Here is a 27,067-nt window from a genome sequence, read left to right as displayed (position 1 = left end):
ATTCAATTCAATAAAGATTAATGGAGAGCCTGCTATGTGCTGGGCATTGTGCTAGAAACTGGAGACACTAGGGTGAAAGGATGATGATGAAGTATTAACAGCCAATGTCTCCCTCCCCACAACTCCCACACATCTTGAGTCCCCAAGGCCCTTTCTCCACGTCACCAAAATATGAAGTTGCCACTGCCCAACAGGAAGTTTCCTGGTGGGTCCAGAAGGAAAGACTTAAGTTGAAAACAAACAAACAAAAGCCAGATTAACTTGTAACAGAGGGAATTTGGGAAGAATATTGATGTAGGTTGTTTCGTACCTGCCACCCCACCTCCAAGCATCTACCTCAGACTAGATTTTCTGAGATGGGAGATGAACAGAGGAAGCAAGAATTAGATACTGGTGAGGGAGGTCTTGTACCCTGAACCTGTCCAGAGCCAAGTGTTGGGAGTTGGGGAAACCAGGGAAGGTCCAGTCATCCATCTATCCAACCAGTATTTCCTGAGCACCTATGACTAGCTGGCCACGCTTTTAGGCACTGAGCATTCAGCAGTGAACAAAACAGAAAAAAAGTCTCCCCCTCACGCTGCTTTCATTCTGAGGGTGAAGAGGTGGAGCCTGGAGAAAGAGTAACATTATGGAATTCTCCCACCCCTCTTCACCTCATCCAGCAGAACAGGATGGAAGCAGTAGAACAGGAATTCAAGTAGGGGATCTGGGAAGACAGTATCTGAGCCAGGCACTCAGAATCCCCTACTATGGGAAAGAATTTATATTTTCTGCCACCAGGAAATTTAAAAATTACCCTGAATTACACACACACACACACACAAATACAGCTACTCCTTCTGGCACACTTTAAGACATGCTTGAAAATATGCGGGTGACTCAAGCACGAGTAAGATGCCACGTCTGCCTTTGAGGGCTCCTCCATCTCTGCGACAGCCCCTTGTCTTTCTTCACCCACCTCTTCTAAATCCCACTAAGATAGCCCCTCAGGTCTCTCTCTGCCCTCTAGATTTTCCTTCTAAAACCCACTAACTTGAGTAACATCTAGAAACTAAGGGGAGGGGTACATCCATGCTGTGTCTCTGGGATCCTGCCACACCAGAGACAGAATCCGGTTTCAGACCAAATTTGAAATGATATTAAAGGAAAAGCTAAATAAATAATATCTGAGCCAACACCAATGCCCACGTGCATTCCCTCTCTAGATCCTTGTACATTATTTTAAATCGTATGTGTTTTGAACATTTCCTCCTTTTAAATAGACTCTTTTTAACTAATATAACAATCAAATATCAATTAGGGATGAGGAAAATTCCACAAAATTTCCAAAGGCAACTCTGCAGGTAGTGAACCTCACAGGTGAACTTGGAGTACCCCTCTTACGCTGCTCACGCTGCTCTTCTTTTGAAGAACTGGGATGAATCTTCTCCGAAGACACATTAAAAGTATATGCAAAAAATACAGAAAGAGCACTGTGAGGACGACTGTATTCAATTAGGGGCATCTCAAACAATATTTATTTAGCCAACAAATATTTAGTGGAGCACTTACTATGCGCTAAGCACTGGATTAGAGGCAGAGGACATACTGATGAACAAGACACAGACCTCTCAAAAAAATCATCGTCTAGTTGGTTTCAGGCTGGGGGAAATAACGGGCGATGACAATACAGCAGAATCAGCGCTGGATCTGGAGCATGTGCGGAGTGCCGGGAGAGCCCGACGAGGAGAAATAACTCCTGCCATCGGCGAGTCAGGAAAGGCTTCCTGGGAGAAGCAACATCTTAGCTGAAGCTAAGTATTCAAACGAATAGGGACAGAGGACAGAGGGGAGAGGAGGTCTTCCCAGCTGAGGAAGGGGCATATGCAAAGTGTGAGAGAACATGGCATTTAAGGCAAGGAGTTCAGCATCCTTAGCTAGACACTGCGTGTGATGGGGGACGAAGGAGGTGAAAAGTAACCTGGAGGGGAGAGAATAGGCCCATGCTGAACGGAGCTTATCCGCTATGCTAAGGTGTTAGTCTTTATCCTACAGGGAGCTCCTCAGAGTCCTGGCCTGATTATAGAGTTGCATTTTAGAAACGTTCTAAGTCTCTCGTTCTGTTTTGACCCCTGACTGCTCTTCCTAACTTGCATGCCTCCAGTCCTTTCTTTACATTGCGTCCTCAGTCATCTTTCTCAAGCGAGGAGCTGGCTGTATTGTGCCCCTGCTTGAAACACTGCAAAAGCTCCAATGGTTATTCAGACATATTATCAGGAGACCAGGCCTTCACGCCTGTCTCAGTCTGCTAGCGCTGCTGTAACAAAACACCACAGACAGGGTAGCTTATATACAACAGAAATTTCTCTCTCACAATTCTGGAGGCTGAAGTCTGAGATCAGGGTGCCAGCACACTCAGGCTCCGGGGAAGCCCTCTTCCCGGTAACAGACTGCAGACTCCTCGCTGTGTACTCAGACAGGGGAAGGGGCTGCGGAGCTCAGTGAGGTCTCCTGCATAAGGTCACTACTTCCATTCATGAGGGCTCCATCGTCATGACCTAATTACCTCCCAAAGACCCCACATCCTATGAAAATTGATAAGGGGAAACTTCACTAAAATAGAGTCTGGAGGCCAGAAAGGAGAGCTCTCAGGCATGTACCACTCAATGTCAATAGAGATACTAACAGGAGGAGATGTACCTTGCATCTCCCCCAGGAAGTGACACTACTTTACTAGAGCCAGCAGGAGGAAGAAAGAATTTATCCTTGCCTGGCAACAGCTCAACCAATGAAAGACTGTCACAATTCAGCCGATGAAAAGCCACGACACTTTGAACTCTCATTTTCCTCCAATGGACTTTTTGTTTATAACAGCCCTTCTCCACTTCCCCTTCTCCTCTATAAAAGAGCTTCCTCTGGCTTTGCTTTACTGGATTTGCATATGGATTGCCATAGTTGCATGTCCAAATTGCAATTCTTTGCTCTCCTGAATAAACATGCTTTGCTGATAAAGAAACTGGTTGTTTTATTATTTTAGGTTAATACTCTTAATACCATCACTTTGGACATTAGGTTTTCAACATACGAACTGGAGGATAGACACAAACATTCAGACCACAGCAGTGCCACTTTGCCCAGGAAGCTCTGCGCTTACATTCGTTATTCTAGCTAATATTAACTGTGCCTCTTTTCACTCTGGTATCCTGGTTTGGACAATAAATTATATGGTCACTTTTATTGATAAGGCTTTGCTTATCTCTCTGGCTTCATCTGGTACTTCTCCTACCATCCACTTAATCTTAAGGCTCTGCTAAATTTCTTTCAGTTCTTCAAACCTGCCGCCCAGCTTCCTTTTACCCCATCCTCTTGGTCTCTCCCATACTGTTCCCTCTGCCTAAGAAAGTCTCTTCTCTCCTCACTTGGTCTGGCTCATTCTGCATGTAATAGGCAAAATAGTGTAGTGAACTGTTTTTCAAACAGCAGACTGTGATCTGTTAGTAGGTTATGAAATCAATTTTGTAGGTCACATCCAGTATTTTAAGAAACTGTCTAGAATAAAATAGAATGGATTAGAGTCATTGTCAATAACTATTGTGAAACTATCGTTTCAGGTGTGTGTCTGTGTATACCAGGTCATTACACAAAAGGCATATCTGACTGTGGGTCACAGTCAAAAGGTTTGAAACACAGCAGCACAGGCTCTGGGATCAGACTATTTTGGTCTAAATCCTGACTCTGCCACTTCCTAGCTCTGTACCTAGGCAAGTTATTTCAAATTTCTGTGTGGATTTTCTTCATCTATCTCGTAAGACTGTTTTGAAGATTAAATGAAATAAAATGCTGAAAGTACACCCAGCACACACAATATAAGTGTTGGCCATTTCATCGTTATCCTTCAGGTTCCTGTTTGGACATCACTTTCTCTAGGAAGCCTCCCGTAACCTCTGCAGTCAGGGTTAGGTGGCCTCTCGTGTGCTTCCCTGTCCTCTCCCTATCCTGACACTTATCTCGTTTGTCTGATTAGACCTGACCAGGGCTGACTAGACCACTAGACTGAAAACTGCAGAAAGGCAGGGATCTTGTCATCATTGGATATCCATCAGTTAGCACAGTGCCCAGCATACAGTAGGTATTCAGTAAATAGCTGCAGGATGAATAATTTACTCACTCCTGGAAATAAATATATAGCCATGTGTTTCACTCAAATAAAGTCAAATTGGGACTTATACATCTGAGAGATCACAGTCATTTGATGAAGAATCTGTCACCTTAGTTTAGATTAACCTTGATTCTCCTAATTTGAAATGTCAGGGGTGGTTATATGATATTTTTATAATACATACACACGTTAGTAATGTAGAAAAAATGCAGGTGGGATGGCTTCTTGACCTAAAATTCATAAATAATTGAAAAGTCAGTGTCTCCTTTAATCAGCACAATGAAGAAAAAAGTTGGCCACTGCATGACAAATAAAAGGTGACATCTTTAAATGTAGTTACCATTCTTTTAGTCTTAGTTATTTAATTGACTTCTGCAAATGACTGTGGCTTTGCTCTATTCATTTCAATAAAAACCTTTAATAGTTTCATTTATGTCTGTTTTTCACGCATGAATCATGTTTTTCCATATTTTCGAAGTTAAAAAGTGGGAATAATTAAATTTTTAAAAAGGTTTTAATTGGATTCTTCACCAACCATATAATATAGAGTTGCTATGTTGATAACCACTCAAATTTCTGTAGTCAGTTCTCTAATTCAAAACCTGCTTTGCAAAAGCTCTGATGATTGATAGAAAGACATTTTCAGGGAAACGTGAAAGCATGCAGCAACTTCCCTCAGAATGGAAGACCTTAGAGCCATGCACCCAACTCATGACCAACACACAAAAATCACACGCAGCTGCTCGCTAAGCATCATACATACCTAGAAGTGGCAAACAGCAGAGCTTAAGGTCAGAGTTGTGGTAACAGCAGACTCACTACGATACCTGTGGGTAGTATGCTGAGCCTCTGGATCAAACGATTCTCTTACTAACTCAAATAGATGCGTAAGTAAAATAGTGCATGAGAGAATCAGTGTTATAGAGTAAATAAAGCAGGGAAGAGGGAGGGGGAGTGCCAATGGAGGTGGTGGGGTGTCAATTTTTAATATTATGTTCAGGAACGCCTCCCTAGGCTGTACCATTTCAGCAGGACCTGAAAAGAGCAACAGCAAGAGCCAGAGAGTGAGAGAACACTACGTGCATGGGACTCAGGAGTGGCCTCCAGAGGAAGGGCACTCTCTGGCACGCTATAAAAGGAAACTTAGAGGCTCCAGGAGATGGGATCGTTGGGAAGAATCTATTATGCACACCATGCTCAACCACCTTCTAACTGCCCCAGAAGGTAGTCTCTTCAGCAATGCATTAAGAAATGTATTGTGACGGGGCACCAGCACCACTGAAGAGCTTACAGTGGCTGTCATCTGTGGGCTGGAGATGGTCACAGGGATCGTGCAGTGGGACTGGGCGCCCTGCTCGCAGTGGGAATAAGGGCATCCCAGAGTGATAAAAGCCAGAGGGCAGTGCTCACCTCCTGGAGACAAGCTGGGCACAATAACCACAGCAAGCCACAGGGACGCAATGATATCAGGTTATTTTTCCCTTACTTTCAGGGATGTATGGTAATTAATGAAGCACAAGATCTATATAAAATAGGTGGGCAGCCTACTGAGTGCTGCCTGACATATATAGGTGAAAATCTAGCGTCACCATGGGAGGAGTCATGGCCTCTTACCCAGTTCCCGAACTGAAGCCAGTTCACAGAGCCAGAACCTCCTGATCGAGGGGAAAGTCAGATACCTTTGAGGAAGAATCCTGAACTGCCACCCTAAAAAGCCTTCCCCAGAGGTACCTGAAGGCATTTAGAAAAACAGCTGTCCTTGGAAAGGGCACAGAATTTCCTGGTCTTGTTAGATACTGGCTCTTAACTGACACTAACCTCTGGAGATCCAACACCACCATATCCTCTACGAAGCAGGGATTTACGGAAATCAGGTGACACACAAAGTCTCGGCCTCAGCCTCAACCCACCATGGGTCCAGCAGAACCGCAGGCCTACCTTTAGTGATCTCCATGGTCTCAGAACATGTAACGGGAATAGACACACTTAGAAACTGGCAGAATCCCTGCACTGGTTCCACCACCCATGGAGTTCAAACTGTTACGGTTAGGAGGACCAGGCAGAAACCTCTAGAACACACCTTCACTCCCCAAAAAAAATTTCTGGAGAAAATGCAGAAATTGGCACCACCATAAAAGACTCAAAAGTTGTAGAGGTGGTGATTCTTGTTTTTCTGAAAAGCCAGATGGACTGTGGGGAATGACTACAGACTATTGCAGATGTAACGAGGTGGTGATGCCAATCAGAGCTGTAATGCCAGCTGTGGTATTTTTACTACAGCAAATCAACACAGTCCCTGGCATCTCCTGTACAGTTCTTGGCCTAGAAATGCTTCTTTTAAAATCTCTGTTAATAAAGATAATTAGTATCAGCCTTTGTGTGGCAGGGACACAGGATACCTTTACTGTCTTGCCTCACCACCTCTTCTAGCAGAGACCAGACGGACCTGGATTTTCTTGCTATCCCATAGAACATCACACTGGTCCATTACACTGATGATACAGTGCTTTAGGATACAGGTGGTGCTTCAGTTCAGTAGCGAAAGGACAGACTTTTAAATAAATGATGCGGGGACACCTGGTTGTCCATCTAGAAGTAAAAATGGACTCCTGATTCAGGTGTAAACAAAACCTTTCCAGCTGCATTAAGAGTATAATTGTGTAAAGCAAAACTATAAAAATTTAGCCTACATAGAAGTATCTTTATGGTCTTGAGACAAGAAAGAATTTTTAAAAACAACAAGGTACAAATAAAGTATAAACCATAAAGAATAAAATTCTACCTCATTAAAATCGAGAACTTCTGTTATTCAAAAGACCTCTTACAAAGTGAAGACTACACACAAAAAAAAGGTCTGAAGAAAAAGAGAAATAAAACTACATGAAACACAAAACTTCTAAAAAGAAAGTTTTAAACTGGAAGATGATATTGGCAATGTAAGTAATAGAAAGGCTTATTAACATATATATGAATGCTACAAAGTCAATTTAAGTGAACAAAAACACACAATTCAAAAGAAAAACAGGTTAAGGATATAAGGAGACAATCCGGCTTATCTAACAGAAGAGGGAATAGAAATATCCAATTAGTACATGGAAGTATGCAGATTATACCTACTATGCAATGCAACATTTACCAAATGATAAAAAATAGAAGACTTGAAAAATATCAAGTGCTGGTGAAGGTGTGCATAAATAGGCACTCATATATAGCAAGCCAATGGAAATTGGTATTGATATTTTTAGGGGCTATTTGACAGTATTAATTAAAATGAAATCAGGCATACATTACGACCCAGGGATTCTATTTCTAAGAATCTGCTCTAAAGAAACACTCACATATGTGCACAAAGCTATTGACTGAAGCATTATTTGTAATAGTGGAAAAAAAAAAAAACCCAAGATTTCTATCAGCAGGGAAAGAAACTATAAAATCCAGGCATTACAGGAGTTTAAAAAATATATGGTAAATCTCTAAATACTGATATACACTGAAGGATTGCCAAGTGATATTGTTTTTAAAGTTTCAAAAATACAGAATAACGTTCTAAAACAACATAAAGTCAATTCTGCATACTTCTAAAGGTACGTGTATATATGTAAACACACAGAGAAAGGCCTGAAGAGTAACCAACAAATTGATAACAACAGTTAAGTCTGGGGAGGGGACTGTGTTGGGGTAAGGAACAGTCAAGGGAGATTTCAGCTGTTTATACTGTTTGAATTTTAAAAAATAAGAGTATATTCATATATCATTTATATAATTTAAAAATGAATAAAACATAAAATAATTATGATATAAGACTATAAATTCTATTTCTGGGGTATGGGCAAAGTCCTGTGGGACTACACTGAAAGGAAAAATTAGTTTAGAATGTAGAAAGATTTTATAGCAGTAGTGACGCTGGAGCTGGGCCTTGCTGTATGAACAGGATTTTGTTAAGCATTCATTATTTGGTGGAGAATTGTGGCAGACTGTATATCACAAAGAAGACTGCACTAATACACATTCTACCCCATATGCTTTTTTCTTGTGACACTGCCACTTGTCCATGGAGAGGTGGGTGTCTAGGTCCCCTCCCCTCGAACTTTGGCAAGACTTTGCAATTGCCTTGAACTGAATGGGGAGGAAGTATCGCAACATGACTTTTGAGATTATTCAGCCTCTGCCTGGTCCTTTCTTTCACAGGATGCTCAGCCTTGGAACCCAGCCACCATGCTATGAGGAAGCCCAAACTAGCCCAAGTGGAGAGACCACATAAAGAGGCTCATGTGGAGAGAAACTGAGACCCCCAGCTGGTAGTGAGCATCAGCTGCCAGGCACAGAAGGGAATGAGACTTTAGATGATTCCTGGGCCCCGCCTTTGTGTTCTCGGGCTGAGGCCCAGATATACGTCATGGAACAGAGACAAGTCATCCCCACTGTGCCCTGTCCTAATTCCTGACCCAGAGAATCCATGAGCAGAATAAGTTGTTATTTTATGCCACAAAAGTTTTACAGCAATGTGTTACACAGCTGAAGTAACCAGAACAAAGACATTCTAAGGAGAAGAAACTATACAAGTAACAGAATGTCACAAAGTATTGTGAATACCGGCAGTGCTGGGTGATGAGACCAAAAAGGTTGGCTGAGACCAGACTATGAAAAGTCTTATAAGACAGTACAAAAACATACAGACCTACTGGCAGTGGAGAACTGTTGAAAGTTTTTAAGCTGGGAAAGTGAAATGCTAAGATCAGCATTTGCAAGGTATTTCTGAGATCAGAGTGAAGGAAAGACCGGAGAAAAGAAAGACTTAAAAATAGGAAAAGCTCCTCCAGTTAAGAAGAATCGTAACCAAGTAAAATGGTAGAATCATTGTTCAGGTGACGTTTTGTGACTTTTTTCCTCTTAAGGGTTGCCTTTGATGCTCACTTATACTCAAATTCATACTGGTATTAAAATCTTGGCAGAGAGAAACTTAATGTCACACAAAAACCTGCACAAGGATATTTACAGCAGCTTTATTTATAATTGCCAAAACTTGGACACAACCAAGATGTTCTTCAGTAGATGAATGGATAAATACTCTAGTATGTCCTATTCAGCACTAAAAAGAAATGAGCTATTAAGCCATGAAAAGACATGGAGGAACCTTAAATGCCTATTACTAAATGAAAGAAGCCAAGCTGTAAAGGTTACATACTGTATGATTCTAACTATATGACTTTCTGGAAAAGGCAAAACTATGAAGACAGTTAAAATATCAGTGGTTTCCAAGCATCAAGGGGGAGGGAGGAATGAACAGGCAGAGCACAGAGGATGTTTAGGACAGAGAAATATTCTGTGTGATATTATAATGGTGGATGCATGTCATTATACATTTGTCAAAACCCAAAGAATGTACAACACCAGGAGTGAACCCTAATGAAAACTCTGGTCTTTGGGTGACAAAAAAAAGTGTTAATGTAGGTTCACTGACTGCAACAAACACACCACGCTGATGTGAGACACATAGCCAGGGGGAGCTGTGCTCGTTTGGGGATAAGGGGTACATGGGGAAATCTCGGTACCTTCCTCTCAATTTTGCTGTGAACTTAAAACTGTTCCAAAAATAAAGTCTATTTTAAACATTAGGGGCTGGAAATGTTAGGGGATATCAGAATACAAAAACATTTTCCTTACTGTTCTTCCTTCAAGCTTCTGGATCTGGATCAGTTTACATAAAGTGTATTCTAAGAAAACAAAGCAAGCTGACTAAAACTACTTATAACCAATTATTCACATGAATAATGCCATCCCTGTACTACAAACATCACCATAACCCAAAATTTCTTGTTTCTGTGTCTATTAAAATATCCTCATCATTCTCACAACTGGCTTTAAAAGAAAACTGTATACATGTGAATTTGTAAAATAAATCTATATAATAAACTTCAGTTTTAATATTTTGGATATTGGGCCATATAAGGGGCACACTGAGGAGGCAAGGTCCAAAGAAGAGGGAGAATATGACACTTGGAACATAAGGAGCCAACTCTGGGATAAGGGAAAGGCTGCCTGGATGAATATAAAAGTAAAGATTTACGAGGGGATAAAAGCTACTGAGAATGTTTTGTTCTCATCTTGGCTGATCTTTCGTCCTATTTTCTGAGAAAACCAAGAGGCAGAATGCATTGGAAATTGAGTGTTCCTGGAGAATAGACAGGATGGAGTGGCTCGACAGTGGATCAATCAGATAGTGAGTAGCAGTAGAGCCCGGTTGGAATTCGATGGTGTAATTTATTGGAGGCAGTTTTGTATACTTTTATACATTTTCTAATTATTCAAGAGATGATTAGCCAATTTGGGGGATACCATGTGTCTTGCTTTTTACACATTTTCATCTAATGCTTGCTTCTGAAAAATACCATAACTTAAAACTCTTCATCAGAGAAGATTAATACAAACAAGAAGAGGAACTCAAATTAAATTCTCTGCTTTTAAAAAAAATAATTTATAAAAGATTTAAGGTTTGTAGTTAGTATTTTAATATTTTTTAAAATAAAACAATGAAGAAGAAAAAAGAAAAACAGAGGAAAAAATATTGAAACAAGCTGTAAAATAAGGTTACAGGATCCCATGTGGGTTGAATTTATCCATGCTAGTCTTTCCCTCATTATCACAGTTAAATTAAAGCCACCGTTGCTATATTTCACAAAGTAAAATCTGATGAAAAACAATTCCTGCCCAGTGTTTCTCATTCATGTTTCTGAGTACACTTGTTATTCTTTAACCAATTTACCTGCATGCAAGAGGTTACAGTCTGTTGGCCCTTCTGACAACCACGTAGTTGAAGAGATAATGGAAGTAGGAACTGTCGGCAAAACTGGCTTTGGATCATCCTCATAAAATAACATCAGGTCCTTACAGAAAACAAGAGAGCACGTGAAAGTAGAAAAAAAATTAATCCCACTGCTTCAGTTTGTTACAATGTGTGGACAATTTATGGAGATACAATGTGCCTATATGTGCTAACATTATCATAAACACATTATGATTGAAAGACCTCCCACATAAGTTACCTATACACTTGTGTTTACTGAGTGCAGGGTGGTTTTCTACCCTTAAGAATACCCATTCCATTTGCATCAATGTGATTGGACCTAGATAATATGCTTAGTGAAATGTCAGACAGAGAAAGACAAATACTGTCTGTCACTTACATGTGTAATCTAAAAAATAATACAGGTTGAATGTATATTCAAACAGACTCAAGGTGAGGAGAAGGTATAGCTCAGTGGTAGAGTGCATGCTTAGCTTGCACAAAGTTGGTTCAATCCCCAGTACCTTCGTTAAAAATAAATAAATAAACAAACCTAAATCCACACCCCCCCAAAAAAAAACTAAAGTAAATAAATTTTTTAAAAAGACTCACAGATATAGAAAACAAACTGGTGGTTACCAAAAGGGAGAGGGGCAAATTAGGGACATGGATTTAAGAGATACAAGCTACTATATATAAAATAGATAAGCAACAAGGATATATTAGATAGTGCAGGGAATTATAGCCATTATCTTGTAATAACTGTCAATGGAGTATAATCTGTAACAATACTGAATCACTGTGCTGTATACCTGAAATTAACATAGTATTGTAAATCAATGATACTTCAATTAAAATAAGTAATAAAAAAAACCCAAAATATACCTCTGACGAGTGAAAAAAAAATCCTCGCTCTTTGCTGTAGACACCAGGTATAGACAAGCAATGATTTCTTTTGGGGCATTAACTTTTCACAGGGTACCCTTAGGAAAAACTATCTCAGAGGCCAATTACTCTGTTTTATTGGTAATAATAAAGCTACCTTTGTGTATCTTTCATCCATATTTTAAATTTTTAATTTTTTATAATGACAATAATCAATCTAATCACGTAGGTTAAACAACAGTCAGCTCCTAGCCAGTCCTGTTACATCTGTTATCTTTACCACCCTTCATCTGTTTTATTTTGAAGCAAATCTTATATCACTTATTTCAACATGTATCTCAAAATGATAAGAACTCTTTAACATTAATAATTATTTTATACCTATAAACTTTACAATAACTCCTAAATATCATAATTATAAACTGTTCAGCTTTTCAATTTAACGTGTCATAAATGTTTTTCTACAGCTTGTCTGAAAAGGATCCAAATAAAGTCTACACAGTGGGATTGGTTATGTCTTTTTTCCCCCATAAACGGGGGGTAATTTTTTTACAGTACTTTATTGAGGTGTAATTAACATATAGCAAAATGCAAAACCTTCCATGTAAAGCTCAATAACTTTGAATATTATGTGTATACTTAACATAACCACATTTCCTTCAGTCCAGAAAGTTCCTTCCAGTTGATACCCCCTACCACCAGTTAACAGTATTCTCCCTTCTGTTACCATCACTGAGTTTGGTTGTTCTTGAATTTGATATCAATGTAACCATACACTATGTATTCTTTTATATCTGATTCCCATGACTTAACATAATATTTGTGAGATTCACCCATATTTTATGTGTACCAGTAGTTCTTCTTTTTTGTAAGAAGTATTCCATTATATGAAAATATCACAATTTGTTTTTCCATTCTCCTGCATATGGACATTTGGGTTGTTTCCAGATTTCAGCTATTATGAATAAAGCTACTATAAACATTCTTGTACAAATCTTTTTGTGGACAAATGCACTCATTACTCCTGGATATTTACACAGGAGTAGAATGGCTAGATCATAGGGTAGGTTTATTTTTAACTTCATTAGAAACTGTCAAACCATTTTCAAAGTGACTTGCCACTTTCTATAATTCAACTTTTATTCTGAAATCACTGTAGATTCACATTCAGCTGTAAGAAATAATACAGAGAGATGTGTATCCTTTACCCAGTTTCCCCTAAAGGTAACCTCTTGCAAAATTATAACACACTATCATACCCAGGATACTGACATTGACACGGTCAAAATACAGAACATTTCTATCACCATCAGGATCCTTCCTGATGCCTTTTTATTACCATACCCTGCTCCCTGCAACTACTAATCTATTCTTCATTTCTGCAATTTTAACATTTAAAGAATGTTATATAAATGGAAACATACAGGTTGTAACCTTTTGGGGTTGGCTTTTTCCACCTGGCACAATCCCTGGAGATTCATCCAAGTTGTCGTATATATCAACAATCTGTTCCTTTTTACCACCAAGTAGTATCCATGGTATAGATGTATCACAGTTTGTTTAACCAGTTATAGGCCATCTAGGCTGTTCCCAAAATTGGGCTATTACAAATAAAGCTGCTATGAAAACAGTACACAGATTTTTGTAAGAAAGTAAGTTTTCATCTCCCTGAGATAAATGTCTAAGAGCACAACTGCTGGGTCAAATGGTAGCTGCATGTTTAGTTTAAGAAACTGTCAAACTGTTTTCCAGAGTAGCTGCACCATTTTACATTCCCACCAGTAGTATATGAGTGATCCAGTATCTCTGCATGATCACCAGCATCTGGTGGTGCCACTGTTTTTTATTTTAGCTATTTGATATTTCACTGAATGTTTAAATGACATATTCCGAAAGGCTAATGATGTTGATGTTAGATGCAACTTTTTGTGTTCTTATTTGTTACCTGTATTTGCTGAAGTGACTGTTCATATGACTTGTCCATTTTCTAATTGGATTGTTTGGTTTTTAACTGTCAAGTCTTAAGACTTCTTTATATACTCCAGATATTGGTCCTTTGCTTCATATGTGTTTGGCAAATATTTTCTCCCAGTTACTAGCTTGTCTTTTCAAACTCTTAACAAGGTCTTTCACAGAGCAAAAGTTCTCAAATTGTCAAGAGGTCGGACATCATTTTTTTTTTCTCTTAGGGATTGTGTTTTTGGCCAGCCCTAGACTTCCAAGATTTTTCTCAAATATTTTTCTTAAAGGTTTATAGTTTTGCATTTTATATTTAAGTCTGTGATCCATTTGGAATGAATTTCTGTATAAGGTTTAAGTTAAGATTCATGGTTTCGCTTATGAATGTTCAATTGTTCCAATATAATTTGACAGACAAAAAGGTTATCTTCCTCCTTTGAATTTCTTTTGTACCTTTGTCAAAAATTGGTTGGGTATATTTGTGTGGGTCTATTTCTTGGTTCTATATTATGTTCCATTGACCTAAGTATCTCTCTATCCATACCTCACTTTCTTGATTACCATAGCTATGCAGTAGGTTTTAATATCAGAGTGATTACTCCTACTTTATTCTTTTTTTTTCCAAGATAGTTTTAGCTATTCTAGAGCCTGTGCCTATCCATATAAATTTTAGAATAAGCTTATTACCTATGTCTAAAACTTTGCTGAGACTTTGATTGGAAGTACATCAAACCGACAGAGTAATTATGGGCATATTTACTGACATCTTTACTACATGGAGCCTTCCAATCCATAAACATGGTATGTCTTTTAATTGGGTGGTCTTTATTTTCTTTAACCAGTATTTTATCATTTTCAGCATACTTATCCTGTGCATGTTTTGTTATAATTATACCTAAGAATTTTACTCTGAGGGAGTGATTATAAATGGTATATGTCTTAATTTCAGTTTCCACATGTTCACTGTTAGTATATAGAAATGTAATTGATTTATGTGTATTGATCTTATATCCTACAACTTTGTTGAATTCACTTACTGGTTCTATGAGGTTTATTTTGTGTCATTTCCTTAAGATTTTCTATGCAAACAATCATGTCACCTGTAAATAAGGACAGTTTTCTTTCTTCCTCTAAAATTGGCATGTGTTTTCTTTTTCTTGCTTTATTGCAGTGGCTAGAACTTTCTATACTACGCTGAATAAGAGTCCTTGCCTTGTTCCTGATTTTGGGGGAAATCATTCACTATTAATTATGATGCTAGCTGTAGGTTTTGTGTAGATGAGCTTTATCACTTTAAGGAAATTCCCTTCTATTTATAGTTTGCTGGGATTTTTTAAAAATTATAAACAGGTGTTGAAATTTGTCAAATGCTTTTCTGCACCAGTTAACATAATCCTATAATTTTTCTTCTGTAATTTGTTGATACAATGAATTACACTGACTGACTTTCAAATGTTAAACCAGCCTTCCATACCTGGATTAAAGCCATTTGGTTGTGGTATATAATTCTTTTTATACATTGTTGGATTCAACTGGAAAAGTATTTTTGAGGATTTCTGCATACTTTCATAAGAGATAATAGTCTGTATTTTCCTTTTTTGTATTGTCTTTATTTGGTATTGGTATCAGGGTAGTATTTGCCTCATAAAATAAATTGGAAAGTGTTCCCTATTTTTAGGAAGACCTTGTATAAAACTCATGCTAATTCTTTAAATGTTATGGAATTCTCCAGTTAAACCATCTAGGCCCAGAAATTTTTTTTTCAGATTTATATTACAAATTCAATTTTTTTAATGGTTATAAGACTGTTCAGGTTCTAGTTCATCTTGTTTGACTTTCAGTAGTTTGTGCTTTCTAAGAAATTGTTCTATTTCTTCTAAGTTGTCAAATTTACGAACATAAAGTTGTTGGTAGTAATTCTTTATTGTCCTTTTATGGATATAGGAACTGCAGTGATATCTCATTTCATCCTGATATTGGTGATTTGGATCTTTTCTCTTTATCTTTGTCAGTCCTGCTACAGGTTTATCAATTACATATTTTTCGAAGACGTGGCTTTTTGTATCATTCATCTTCCCTGTTGACAGTTTTCTTGTTTTCAGTTTCATTGATTTCTGCTTTTTATTATTTCCTTTCTTCTGTTTCCTATCAGTTTATTTTGCTTTTCTTAGTTTTTTGAAGAAGGATCTTAGATTATTGATTTTATACCTTTTATCTTTTTTAAAAAAGTTATATTCCTCTTTTCTTATGTAAGCATTTAGGTCTATAAACTTTCTTCTCACCTCTACTTTAGCTGTGTTTCTTATATTTTATTATGTCATGTTGCCTTCTCATTCAGTTCTATGTACTTTTAAATTTCCTCTGAGCTTCCTCTTTGACCTATGGATAATTTAGAAGTTTTTTAATTTTCAAAAAAAATTTAAGGTAAAATCAATTCAATTCAGATCTACTGGGTTCTGACAATCTCTTCTATCTTATATCCCTATCTTCTTTCTCCCAAACTGAGAATCCCAGGTCTCAAGGACACCAAAGATGATACAAATAGAGTGTCACATGATCACTTATTTGATTCACCCCACATTACACTCACAATAGTTCCAGATCAAAAATACCAACAAAACAAAACAGCAAAAAACCTCTCAGAATAAAAATACCAGCTGAATGAAAGGTAAATTTATTCAACTTTATTTTACATTTTTAGGGATTACTTTCTTTAGTTTACTTTTGTCTTATAATTATGCAAGATATTTCCAGGGTTCCAATGACAAATCTAAAAACAAGGTATAATCAAAGAAATCTAGCTTCCATTCCTCCTCTCCCTTATGCTCTCTGTGCCCTTATGAACAACCTTCCTTCCTTCCTTTTTTTCTTTCTTTCTTTTTAATGTTATAGTTTATCTTTACACATTAGTTCTTTAATATAAAGAAATGGAAAATATAGGGATGGGGCCAAACATAAATGAGAATTTATTATGTGATAGAAGCCACAATTCAAATCAATGGGGAAAAGATGGGGAATATTCAATAAATGATGCTGAGACAACTGATTATCATTTGTAAAAATAAAATTTTAAAAATGGACCTCTAATACTCTCCATCTATCAAAACAAATTCTTGATAGACAACATTTAAATATATATTTTAAAAATTGAAGCATAAAAAGCTAGGATAGTTTCTTACAAAAGTAAACATACCCTTACCACACGACCCAGCAATTCGGCTCCTTGGTATTTACCCAAAGGAGTTAAAAATTTATGTCCACACAAAAACCTACACACAACTGTTTATGGTAGCTTTATTCATAACTGCCAAAGGCTGGACACAATTAAGATGTCCTTTAGTGGGTGAATGGATTAATAAATTGTGGTATATCCAAACAATGGCATATTATTCAGCACTAAAAAGAAATGAGCTATTAAGTAATGAAAAGAGATAGAGGAATCTTAAATGCATATTACTAAATGAAAGAAGACAGTCTGAAAAAGATCCATTGTATATGACTTCCTGGAAAAAGTAAAACTATGGACATAGTAAAAGGATCAGTGGTTGCCAGGAGTTAGGCGGAAGGGAGGAATGAATAGGTGGAGCACAAAGGATTTTTTGTGCAATGAAACTATTCTCTAAATTACAACAGCAGATGCATATCACTATACATTTATCAAAACCTTTAGAATATACAACCCCAGGAGTGAACCCTAATATAAACTATGGTCTTTGGGTGACAAAGTGTTAATTTAGGTTCATTGAATGTAACAAATGTACCATTCTGATGAGGGATATTCATAGTGGGGGAGGCTGTTTGGGGTAGGGGGTGGGGACAGGGGGTATATAGGGAAATCTCTGTATATTCCCCTCAATTTTGTTGTGAACTTAAAACTGATCTGAAAAATAGTCTGTTAAAATAAGAAGCCAGGGTGACATTTTATAAAGTCTTACACTAGAGAAGTTCTTTCTGGAAATGACTTAATATCTAGAAACCATTTTTTAAAAGGTGAATTTGGCTACATTAAAATTTGATTTCTATAAGGCTGTGATATTGATTTATAGTAAGAAACATATATTTGGTCTTTGTCCATGGTTCCTGGCACAGAACTCCTAAAACTCTTGTAATTCCCTAAATGGTAGGAGCATGAGGAGCATCAGTCTAACATTTGGTCTTTGACCCTGGTTCCTGACACAGAGCTCCTAAATCCCTGGAATTTTCTGGGTGATAGGAATGTCTTTGTTCTAATGAGGTGACTCTTGGTGGGCTCCTGGATGGGTTCAGGATGGGCACTGGTCACAACAAAGATCAAGCCATGGTTAGAAAATTGAAACTTTCAGCCCTAACCCTCATTCTCCAAGAAGGGAGAGGGTTAGAGACTGAGTTAATGATCAATCATGTCTACGTGATGAAGCCTTCATAAAAATCCCGAAAGTACAGCATACAAAGAACTTCGGGATTGGTGAACACATTTATATGCCCAGAGGTTGAGGTGCCCTACTCCATAGGCACAGAAGCTCCTGCACCCAAGACCATTTTGAATCTCACCATATGTATTTCTTCATCTGTGCCCTTTATCATATCCTTTATTATATCATGTAAGTGTTTCCCTGAGTACTGTAAGCTGTTCCAGCAAATCATCAAACCTAAGGAGGGGGTCATTGGAACACTAATTTATAGTGTCGGCCAGAAGTACATGTAACAACCTGGAACTTGCCATTGGTATCTTAAGCGGAGGCTGTGGGGAGGGAAGTCTTGTGGACTGGGCCCTGAATCTGTGGTACCTGATGCCATCTCCCGGTAGACAGTGTAAGAAATGAGTAAAATGTCAGAAACCCAGCTGGTGTCAGAGAATTGTTTAATGTGTGAAAAACCCATGTCTCTGGGGTTAGAAGTGAAATGTGGAAGTACTGAGACAGTAAGGAAGAAACACAGGAGGAATAATGTGTTTTTCTTTTCCAAAGGAAAAAAAAAAGCTATAAATAAAATAAATGAAATCAAATGAAAAACTAAAAATGAATAGATGGATGAAGGACCAGATGACGGGCTAATTATTTAACAGCTCTTAGAAGCTGATAAGAAAAAGATAAGAAACCTAAGAGAAAAATGAACAAAGGACATGAACAGAATTAATAAATAAAAACAAATGCCCAATAAACACATGGAAAGTTGTTTAATCTTACATATAATTACAATAAAACAAATTAAAACAAAAATTTTCCACCTCTCGGACTGACAAAGATGTAAAAATTTGTAATACTCAGTATTTGCCTAGATGAGGGGATACACTTTTGGTGTACATAAACTGGTGCAACTTTTGGGAGGACAATTTGGCAGTACTTTCCAAAACTAGAAATAAATATAACATTTCAGCAATTCCACTTCTGGGAGAGCATCATAAAAATATATGTACAAGGCTGTTATTGCAATATTGCTTTTCATAGACAAAAACATTAAAAATCTCTAAATGATTACCAACAGGGATTGGTTAAATAAATTAAGATTCATTCATATACAAATACAGCACAAGATAAATAACTACTAGGAATGTAATATACAACATGATAAATATAACTAACATTGCTGTATGTTATATATGAAAGTTGTTCAAAGAGTAAATCCAAGAATTATCACCACAAGGAAAACATTTTTTCTTTGTCTTTCATTTTGAAACTACACGAAATGATGGGTGTTCACTAAACTTATTGTGGTAATCATTTCATGATGTAAAAAACAAGAAAAGAAAGAGAAAAATTCTTGGTAGCTATGCATTCTATTTGAAGTTGTGATAAGAACTAATTTTTATGTTTATTGCTGATAAACAGATTTTTTAAATGTCCACTTACTCATGCAGCACTGGAAACACCTTATAATCTGAAAGGAAAGTAACACATGCCTGACATCTTGGCCTCTGTCTCTGCAAGTTCTCTACCTTAGAACTTACAGCAGCAAGGGTGGTGACACCATTGTCCAACAGAACTTTCTGTAATACCAGAAATACTCTAGTCTGTGCCATCCAATGTGGTAGCCACTAGCTACATGTGACAGTTGAGCATTTGAAATGTTGCTAGTGTGCCTGAGAAACTCAAGTTTTCATTTCATTTTATTAATGTAAATTCAAATAGTCACAAGTGTTTAGTATCTACCTTATCAAGTAAGTTGTAATATTTGTGAACAGAGGGTTAATTACTGAGACTTAACTATTCAGTTTGTGAATTAGTCCCCTGTTCTTTCTCTCCCTGTGTTTAAATCTGCTTTGAAAAATTAATAATAATGGTGATAATGGAAAAAAAGAACACAGCACAGCTATATGTACTGAAATAGAAATATTTCCATTAATATATAGTTTAATGAAAAAAGCATATTTTGGAACAATTTACATTGAATGATTTCATTTATTACATAGAAAGATGAAGATATATTGCTTAGTTAAAAATATGTTCCAGAGCAGAATATCTTGAATGAATCCATTTAGGTAAAAGAAATGTATGGACAAAGAAAATTTTCCCCCAAATTCATAACAACTGTAATAGTTGCCTCTGAGGAAAGGAACTGAAGGAGTATAGAGAAGTAAGAAGAAATTTTGTTTTTCACTTTTTACCCTTTCATATCATTTAAATTTTTTTCAATAAGTACTTTCTAATTTAAAAAGAATAAAAGTACAAACATGAAAATAAAGACTCCTGGCACAGAGCAATAAGGCATAAAGAAAGTAAAAGGTTGATGAATCAAACATAATTAGGATAAGTATAATTTCCATTTCTCTAACAGCACTGATGAGTTCAAATTTTTGAAAATATAATAAATGATATGCTAATAAACCTAAGAATAAAAACTGTTTACTCTTCACTTAGCAAATAATAAACACAGGCAGTAGGAAGTAAACATTTATCTTCTATCACTAGCAATTTAGTAACTCACAACTACACTGAAGGCTTTGGTCAGCTTTAATTTTGTGTGACTCAATTTATAGCATCCCTAACTGTTGCTATGGAAACAACTGTGACCAAAAAAATCATAACCTCACTGTTGAATCTCCTCAAGCAGGAAAAGAGGAAGGTCCTTTGAGGTGATTAAAAGCTACAAATAGCCTTATTAATTAGCTTTTATTTTAATAATAAAAATTCTGGAGAGTATGCAGAGAGAAAACTCATCTACATCTAAGTGTAAAATTTAAAGGCTTTCTTTAGTTTGGAAAGTATCAGAGGCAAGAACTATTCTGCTTCTGAAAGCCCTATTCTGTTAAGAATTTTATTTACTGCTTTCAGATCAGTTTTTCATTTGTGGAAAGAGAATAAAGAGGTTTCTATTTAAAGTTTTTAAAAGACTTTTCAAGCACTCCTCATTCTGCCTAAGCAATCAACAATATCATTTCTTTCTCATTCTTTATTAATAACATGAGAATTTTTAATGTAGGTGCAGTACACTTGGCAACAACAATTAGATTTACTATTCAACTTGGTAGGTTTTGTCTTCTGGTACAAGAGCAGATGACTGAAGAGACATATTAGATTGCATCAAATGTTCCTGACAGTAATAACAGTAATGCTTGTCAATAGGATGATAGAATAGTGTTCTGATACAGTGATGCTCTGAGAAAGAAAAATCTTTCTTTAATCTTAATCTCAGTCTTAAACTTCCTTTGAGGGATGGGTACCGTATTCTGCTCAGATATAAGATGTGGAATGATGTACATCAGTTACAGTGGGTACCTCCAAAGTAAGAAAAAACAATAATAATGAGAATTTAAAGACTGATACAACAACAACAACAAAACCCTAGGTGACATTTTATGTCTTTGTTAGACTCCAGAGCATACAAGATTATGCTATTAAGTCTATTTTCTCCCTTAAAAGCCACCAGCATCAAATAAACTGGTCTCAAATTAAAAAACCATTTTGAATAAAAGGGATCCAAATTGGAAAAGAAGAGCTAAAAGTGTCACTATATGCCAATGACATGATACTATATATAGAAAACCCTAAAAGGTCCACACAAAAACTACTAGAACTAATCGAAGAATTCAGCAAGGTAACAGGTTACAAGATTAACATTCAAAAATCAGTTGCATTTCCATACACTAACGATGAATCAACAGAAAAAGAAAGTAAAGAAACAATCCCCTTTAAAATAGCACCCAAAGTAATAAAATATCTGGGAATAAATCTAACCAAGGAGGTGAAAGACTTATACACAGAAAACTATAAACAATTGATGAAGGAAATTAAAGAAGACTTAAAAAAAATGGAAAGATATCCCATGCTCCTGGATTGGAAGACTCAATACTGTTAAAATGGTCACACTGCCCAAGGCAATCTACAGATTTAATGCAATCCCTATCAAATTACCCAGGACATATTTCACAGAACTAGAACAAATCATAATAAAATTTATGTGGAACCACAAAAGACCTAGAATTGCCAAAGCATTATTGAAGAAAAAGAAAGAGACTGGAGGAATAACTCTTCCAGACTTCAGACAATACTACAGAGCTACAGTCATCAAGACAGCATGGTATTGGTACCAAAACAGACATATAGACCAATGGAACAGAATAGATAGCCCAGAAATGAACCCACAAACTTTTGGTCAACTCATCTTCGACAAAGGAGACAAGAATATACAATGGAATAAAGATAGTCTCTTCAGCAAATGGTGCTGGGAAAACTGGACAGCAGCATGTAAATCAATGAAGCTAGAATACTCCCTTACACCATACACAAAAATCAACTCAAAATGGATCAAAGACTTAAACATAAGACAAGATATTTCCTAGAAGAAAATATAGGCAAAATATTATCTTACATACATCTCAAAAATGTTCTCCTAAGGCAGTCTACCCAAGCAATAGAAATAAAAGCAAGAATAAACAAATGGGACCTAATTAAATTTAAAAGCTTCTGCACGGCAAAGGAAACCATAAGTAAAACAAAACGACAACCTACAGAATGGGAGAAAATTTTTGCAAACGATGAAACCGACAAAGGCTTGATCTCCAGAATATATAAGCAGCTCATACACATAATAAGAAACAAACAACCCAATCCAAAAATGGGCAAAAGATCTAAACAAGCAATTCTTCAAGGAAGAAATACAAATGATCAATAGGCACATGAAAAAATGCTCAATATCACTAATTATCAGAGAAATGCAAATCAAAACTACAATGAGGTATTACCTCACACCAGCCAGAATGGCCATCACTCAAAAGTCCACAAATGACAAATGCTGGAGAGACTGCGGAGAAAAGGGAGCCCTCCTACACTGCTGGTGGGAATCCATTTTGGTGCAACCACTGTTGAAAACAGTATGGAGATTCCTCAAAAGACTACGAATAGACTTACCATAGCACCCAGGAATTCTGCTCCTGGGCACATATCCAGAAGGAACCCTACTTCAGGATGACACCTGCACCCCAATGTTCATAGCAGCACTATTTACTATAGCCAAGACATGGAAACAGCCTAAATGTCCATCAACAGACGACTGGATAAAGAAGCTGTGGTATATTTATACAATGGAATACTATTCAGCCATAAAAACGGCAACATAACACCATTTGCAGCAACATGGATGTTCCTGGAGAATGTCATTCTAAGTGAAGTAAGCCAGAAAGAGAAAGAAAAATACCATATGAGATCGCTCATATGTGGAATCTAAAAACAACAACAACAACAACAACAACAAAAACATAAATACAAAACAGAAACAGACTCATAGACATAGAATACAAACTTGTGGTTGCCAAGGGGGCAGGGGATGGGAAGGGACAGAATGGGGTTTCAAAATTTGTACATACTGACAGATATATGCACAATAGATAAACAAGATTATACTGTATAGCACAGGGAAATATATACAAGATCTTGTGGTAGCTCACAGTGAAAAAAAATGTGACAATGAATATATGTATGTTCATGTATAACTGAAAAATTGTGCTCTACACTGGAATTTGACACAACATTGTAAAATGACTATAACTCAATAAAAAATGTTTTAAAAAATAAAATTAAATAAAATAAAAACCATTTTGACTTAATGTCATATCTTTAAAAATAATCTGTGTATTTTCAACCTATGGGCTATTATGCAATTAAGAAACAGTGAAATTTTATGTACTTTTTCTGAGCTGCTAGAAAATCACATAAATTCAACACCTAGTCGGGTTGGGGGAAAGGGTTGGGAAAAGAAGGGCGAGAAATAATTCCAACTCCCCACCATAGGAACCGTGGCAGAACACTAAACAAAGCACTCTGAGCACGAGGCCAAACAAGCCTCTTTTACAGGGAAAGAAGAGAAGGAAGTTAACACTGTCTACTCATTCATTCATTCATTTCATTCTTTGTTAACAAAAATTTGGCAACTAAAGATTCAGTAATGAATACGACTAAAAAGGGCTCAAAAGCTTCTAAAAAGCAGCTGTCTTTCTAGTAAGGAAACCCACATAAAATAAAATAGAAAACAAATAAGCCAATGAGATAATTTTCAGTCAAGATGGTTCCATATGTTCATACTTTGAGGATACTTTCCTTCTCCAAACACGTATCAATGAAAGAGAAGATACAAATGTGAAAATTAAAGGTAAAGTCTTGCTCAAAAACAAGGCGAACATCTTCATGGATGGGAGCATGCACAGAAACACATAATGGTGAAGAGGTTGAAGCTGTGGACCACTGGGGCTCTGGATCCAGAAAAAGGCAGAGAAGACCAGACGCCCAATTCCAGAGGGATAAATACAGATTTGAAGTGGCCATCCAAGATAGGACTGCTAAAGATGGGCTCACTGCTTGAAATTATGCCTAGACATTGGGCTCTCCTACTTACAAAGGAAGTTAAAATAACCTGGCATCAATCACAGCCCACGCTGTGGCTTCTAAAAGTATTATGCAAGTAGTGAAAGGACACAAACTAAACTTCACCAGCAACTGATCCACAGCATCCCTTGACCTGGGGAGCGGATCTGCAGTATCTCTGACATCAGCAAAAAAAGGAGCCCCAAGCTGCCAGTCTAAGTCCTGAATGTGATATGTAGTCCCAGGTGTCAGGAGGAGGCAACTAAAAAACTGTTAGGCAGGGAAGGGTAAGGACACTCAGAGAGAAAGAAAGATAAAAAACCTGAGCCACTCGCAGGAACTTCAAACCAATACTACAAAACAGAAAGAAAACTGAACTCACTCCTGACAAAATGAAACTAAGAAATCTAAGAAGCATTAAAACTAAGTATAGACAGCCCTCAAAAAGATAATGGAAAGGATGACATTAATCTAAAGGAATAAGAAAACAAGAAGCAAAACTAGGCATAGATGAAGTAAGTACAAATGGATATCCTATAAAAATGCAATGCAATGAGAAATCCTGGCAAGGTAAAACATAGCTACTGAAATAAAACCCTTAATGGACAGGAAAAACTCCAGAGTGGACACAGAGGAAAGGAGAAGACGACAAACTGGAAGACAGTTCTGATTAATTACCTAAAATGCAGCAGGATATAATGATACAAACATCATATAATTATAAAAGCAGTTGATAGGGGCAGATGGTTACCAGACTTATTACGGTGATCATTTCATAATGCGTACAAATATCAAGTCACTATGTAGTACACCTGAAACTAACATAATGTTGTACATCAACTATACTTTAATAAAAATTTTTCAATAAAATAAAGTAGTTGAAAGACATGGAAAATGAGAGGTTAAGTGGCTCAATATATATCTAGAAGAAATTAACCAGAAAAATGTCAAGGAAATAGAGAAAAGGTATTTGAGGAGCTATATACGCTAGAATTAAAGATGTGTGTTCTTAGGTGAAGTGTTCTTAGGAAGATGTTCTTAGGTCACCCGTCCTCTTTCTAAAGCCTCAGGGCAGGTGGTTTACAATTTAAGGAGTGCCTCCCTCAAAAGCTGCTGCTTCTTGGGGTGCTAAGGATAAAGACCTGATTTGAGGCACTGATTCTCAGAGTGAGGAATGATTAACTGGTATTCTTGAAGGGAAACAGGAGGGGAGACAGGTGCTCTCCACCCTGGAGTCCGCTTCTCCCACCTCCCACTTAACCTGATAGGACTGACATAGAGGAAGATCTGAACTTTAGCAATCCTAAACAGAGCAGTCAGAACCCTAGCGGTAACCAACCCTTTGAGGATCAAAACTATTTTAAAATAACCTGAATTACAGGTTTCATCAGAAACACAGATATCAGAAAAGATGGATCAAGAATTTAAAATAAGCTTAATACACATACTAGAATAAATAAGGAAAGATATAAGCAATATGAAACATGAACAAACACAATAAAAAAGAATAAAATAGAAATATTAAATATCAAATGTAAAAACAGAATGTTAAAATAGTGAACACAGACAGGATATATAGTGGAATGGACATAGTTGAGAACAAATTATTAAACTGGACAATCAGTATGAGAAACTCTGCAAGTAAAAAGAACAGTACATAATCAGAAACTACGAAGAGAAGTTAAGGGATATGAAGACAGAAATAGAATTACTAATATCCAAATAAGAAGAGCCCAAGAAAGAGAGAAAAATGAAAATAAACATTTGGAAATACCTGAACCAGAGACAACTGTCTCAGAATTAGAGATGAAAGACCTCACACTAGAAAGCCTCACAGGGTGACAAAGAAGAGAGAGAAGGGAAAACCGCACTTAAGCATACTACACATTAAAATTTAAGTCTTTTTAACAATGGGGATGAAACAACTGGATATCTGTAGGAAAAAAAAATTTTAAGAACCCCGACCTATACTTCACGTCTTATACAAAAATTAGATCAAAACAGAACACAGACCTAAATCTAAAACATAAAACTATGAAACTTTTAGAAGAAAATATGAAAGAAAATCTACATGACTTTGGGTTAGATAAAGAGTTCTAAGATATGACACAAAAAAACATGATCCACAAAATAAAAAAATGATAAACTTGACTTCACCAAAACTTAAAACTGTTGCTCTGTTAGGACATTGTTTAAAAGAAAAGACAAGCCACAGACTGGAAGAAAACACATGCAGGTCACATCTGACATAGGACTCAAATCCAGGATATATGAAGAACTCTCAAAACTCAATGGTTAAAAAAAAACAATAACAACTAATTAGAAAATGGGCAAAAGATACGAACGTATATTTAACCAAAGAGAAGTTATGATGCCACAAATAAGCACATGAAAAGATGTTCAATATCATTAACCATTTGGGAAACACAAGTTAAAACCACAATGAGATATCACTAGAAGCCTAGTAGAATAAATAAAATAAAAATAGTGGTAATACCAAAAGTTGGTGAGGATGCAGACAAACTG

The 27,067-nt window shown here is 36.7% G+C and overlaps 1 protein-coding gene across 1 annotated transcript in view; it reads right to left on the bottom strand.

Annotated features, from left to right (window-relative positions):
• Nucleotides 1-27,067, bottom strand: part of ENTHD1 (ENTH domain containing 1) — a 93,794-nt gene that overhangs the window by 30,028 nt on the left and 36,699 nt on the right. The window contains exon 4 of the mRNA XM_010983551.3: nucleotides 10,902-11,022. Coding sequence (XP_010981853.1) covers nucleotides 10,902-11,022 — 121 coding nt within the window. The remainder of the gene's footprint in view (nucleotides 1-10,901; nucleotides 11,023-27,067) is intronic.

This window comes from Camelus dromedarius, chromosome 11 (assembly GCF_036321535.1).
Source record: "Camelus dromedarius isolate mCamDro1 chromosome 11, mCamDro1.pat, whole genome shotgun sequence".
NCBI classification, from domain to species: Eukaryota; Metazoa; Chordata; class Mammalia; order Artiodactyla; family Camelidae; genus Camelus; species Camelus dromedarius.
The sequence above is the reverse complement of the archived record's forward strand: the minus strand, read 5'-3'. Positions and strand labels throughout refer to the sequence as shown.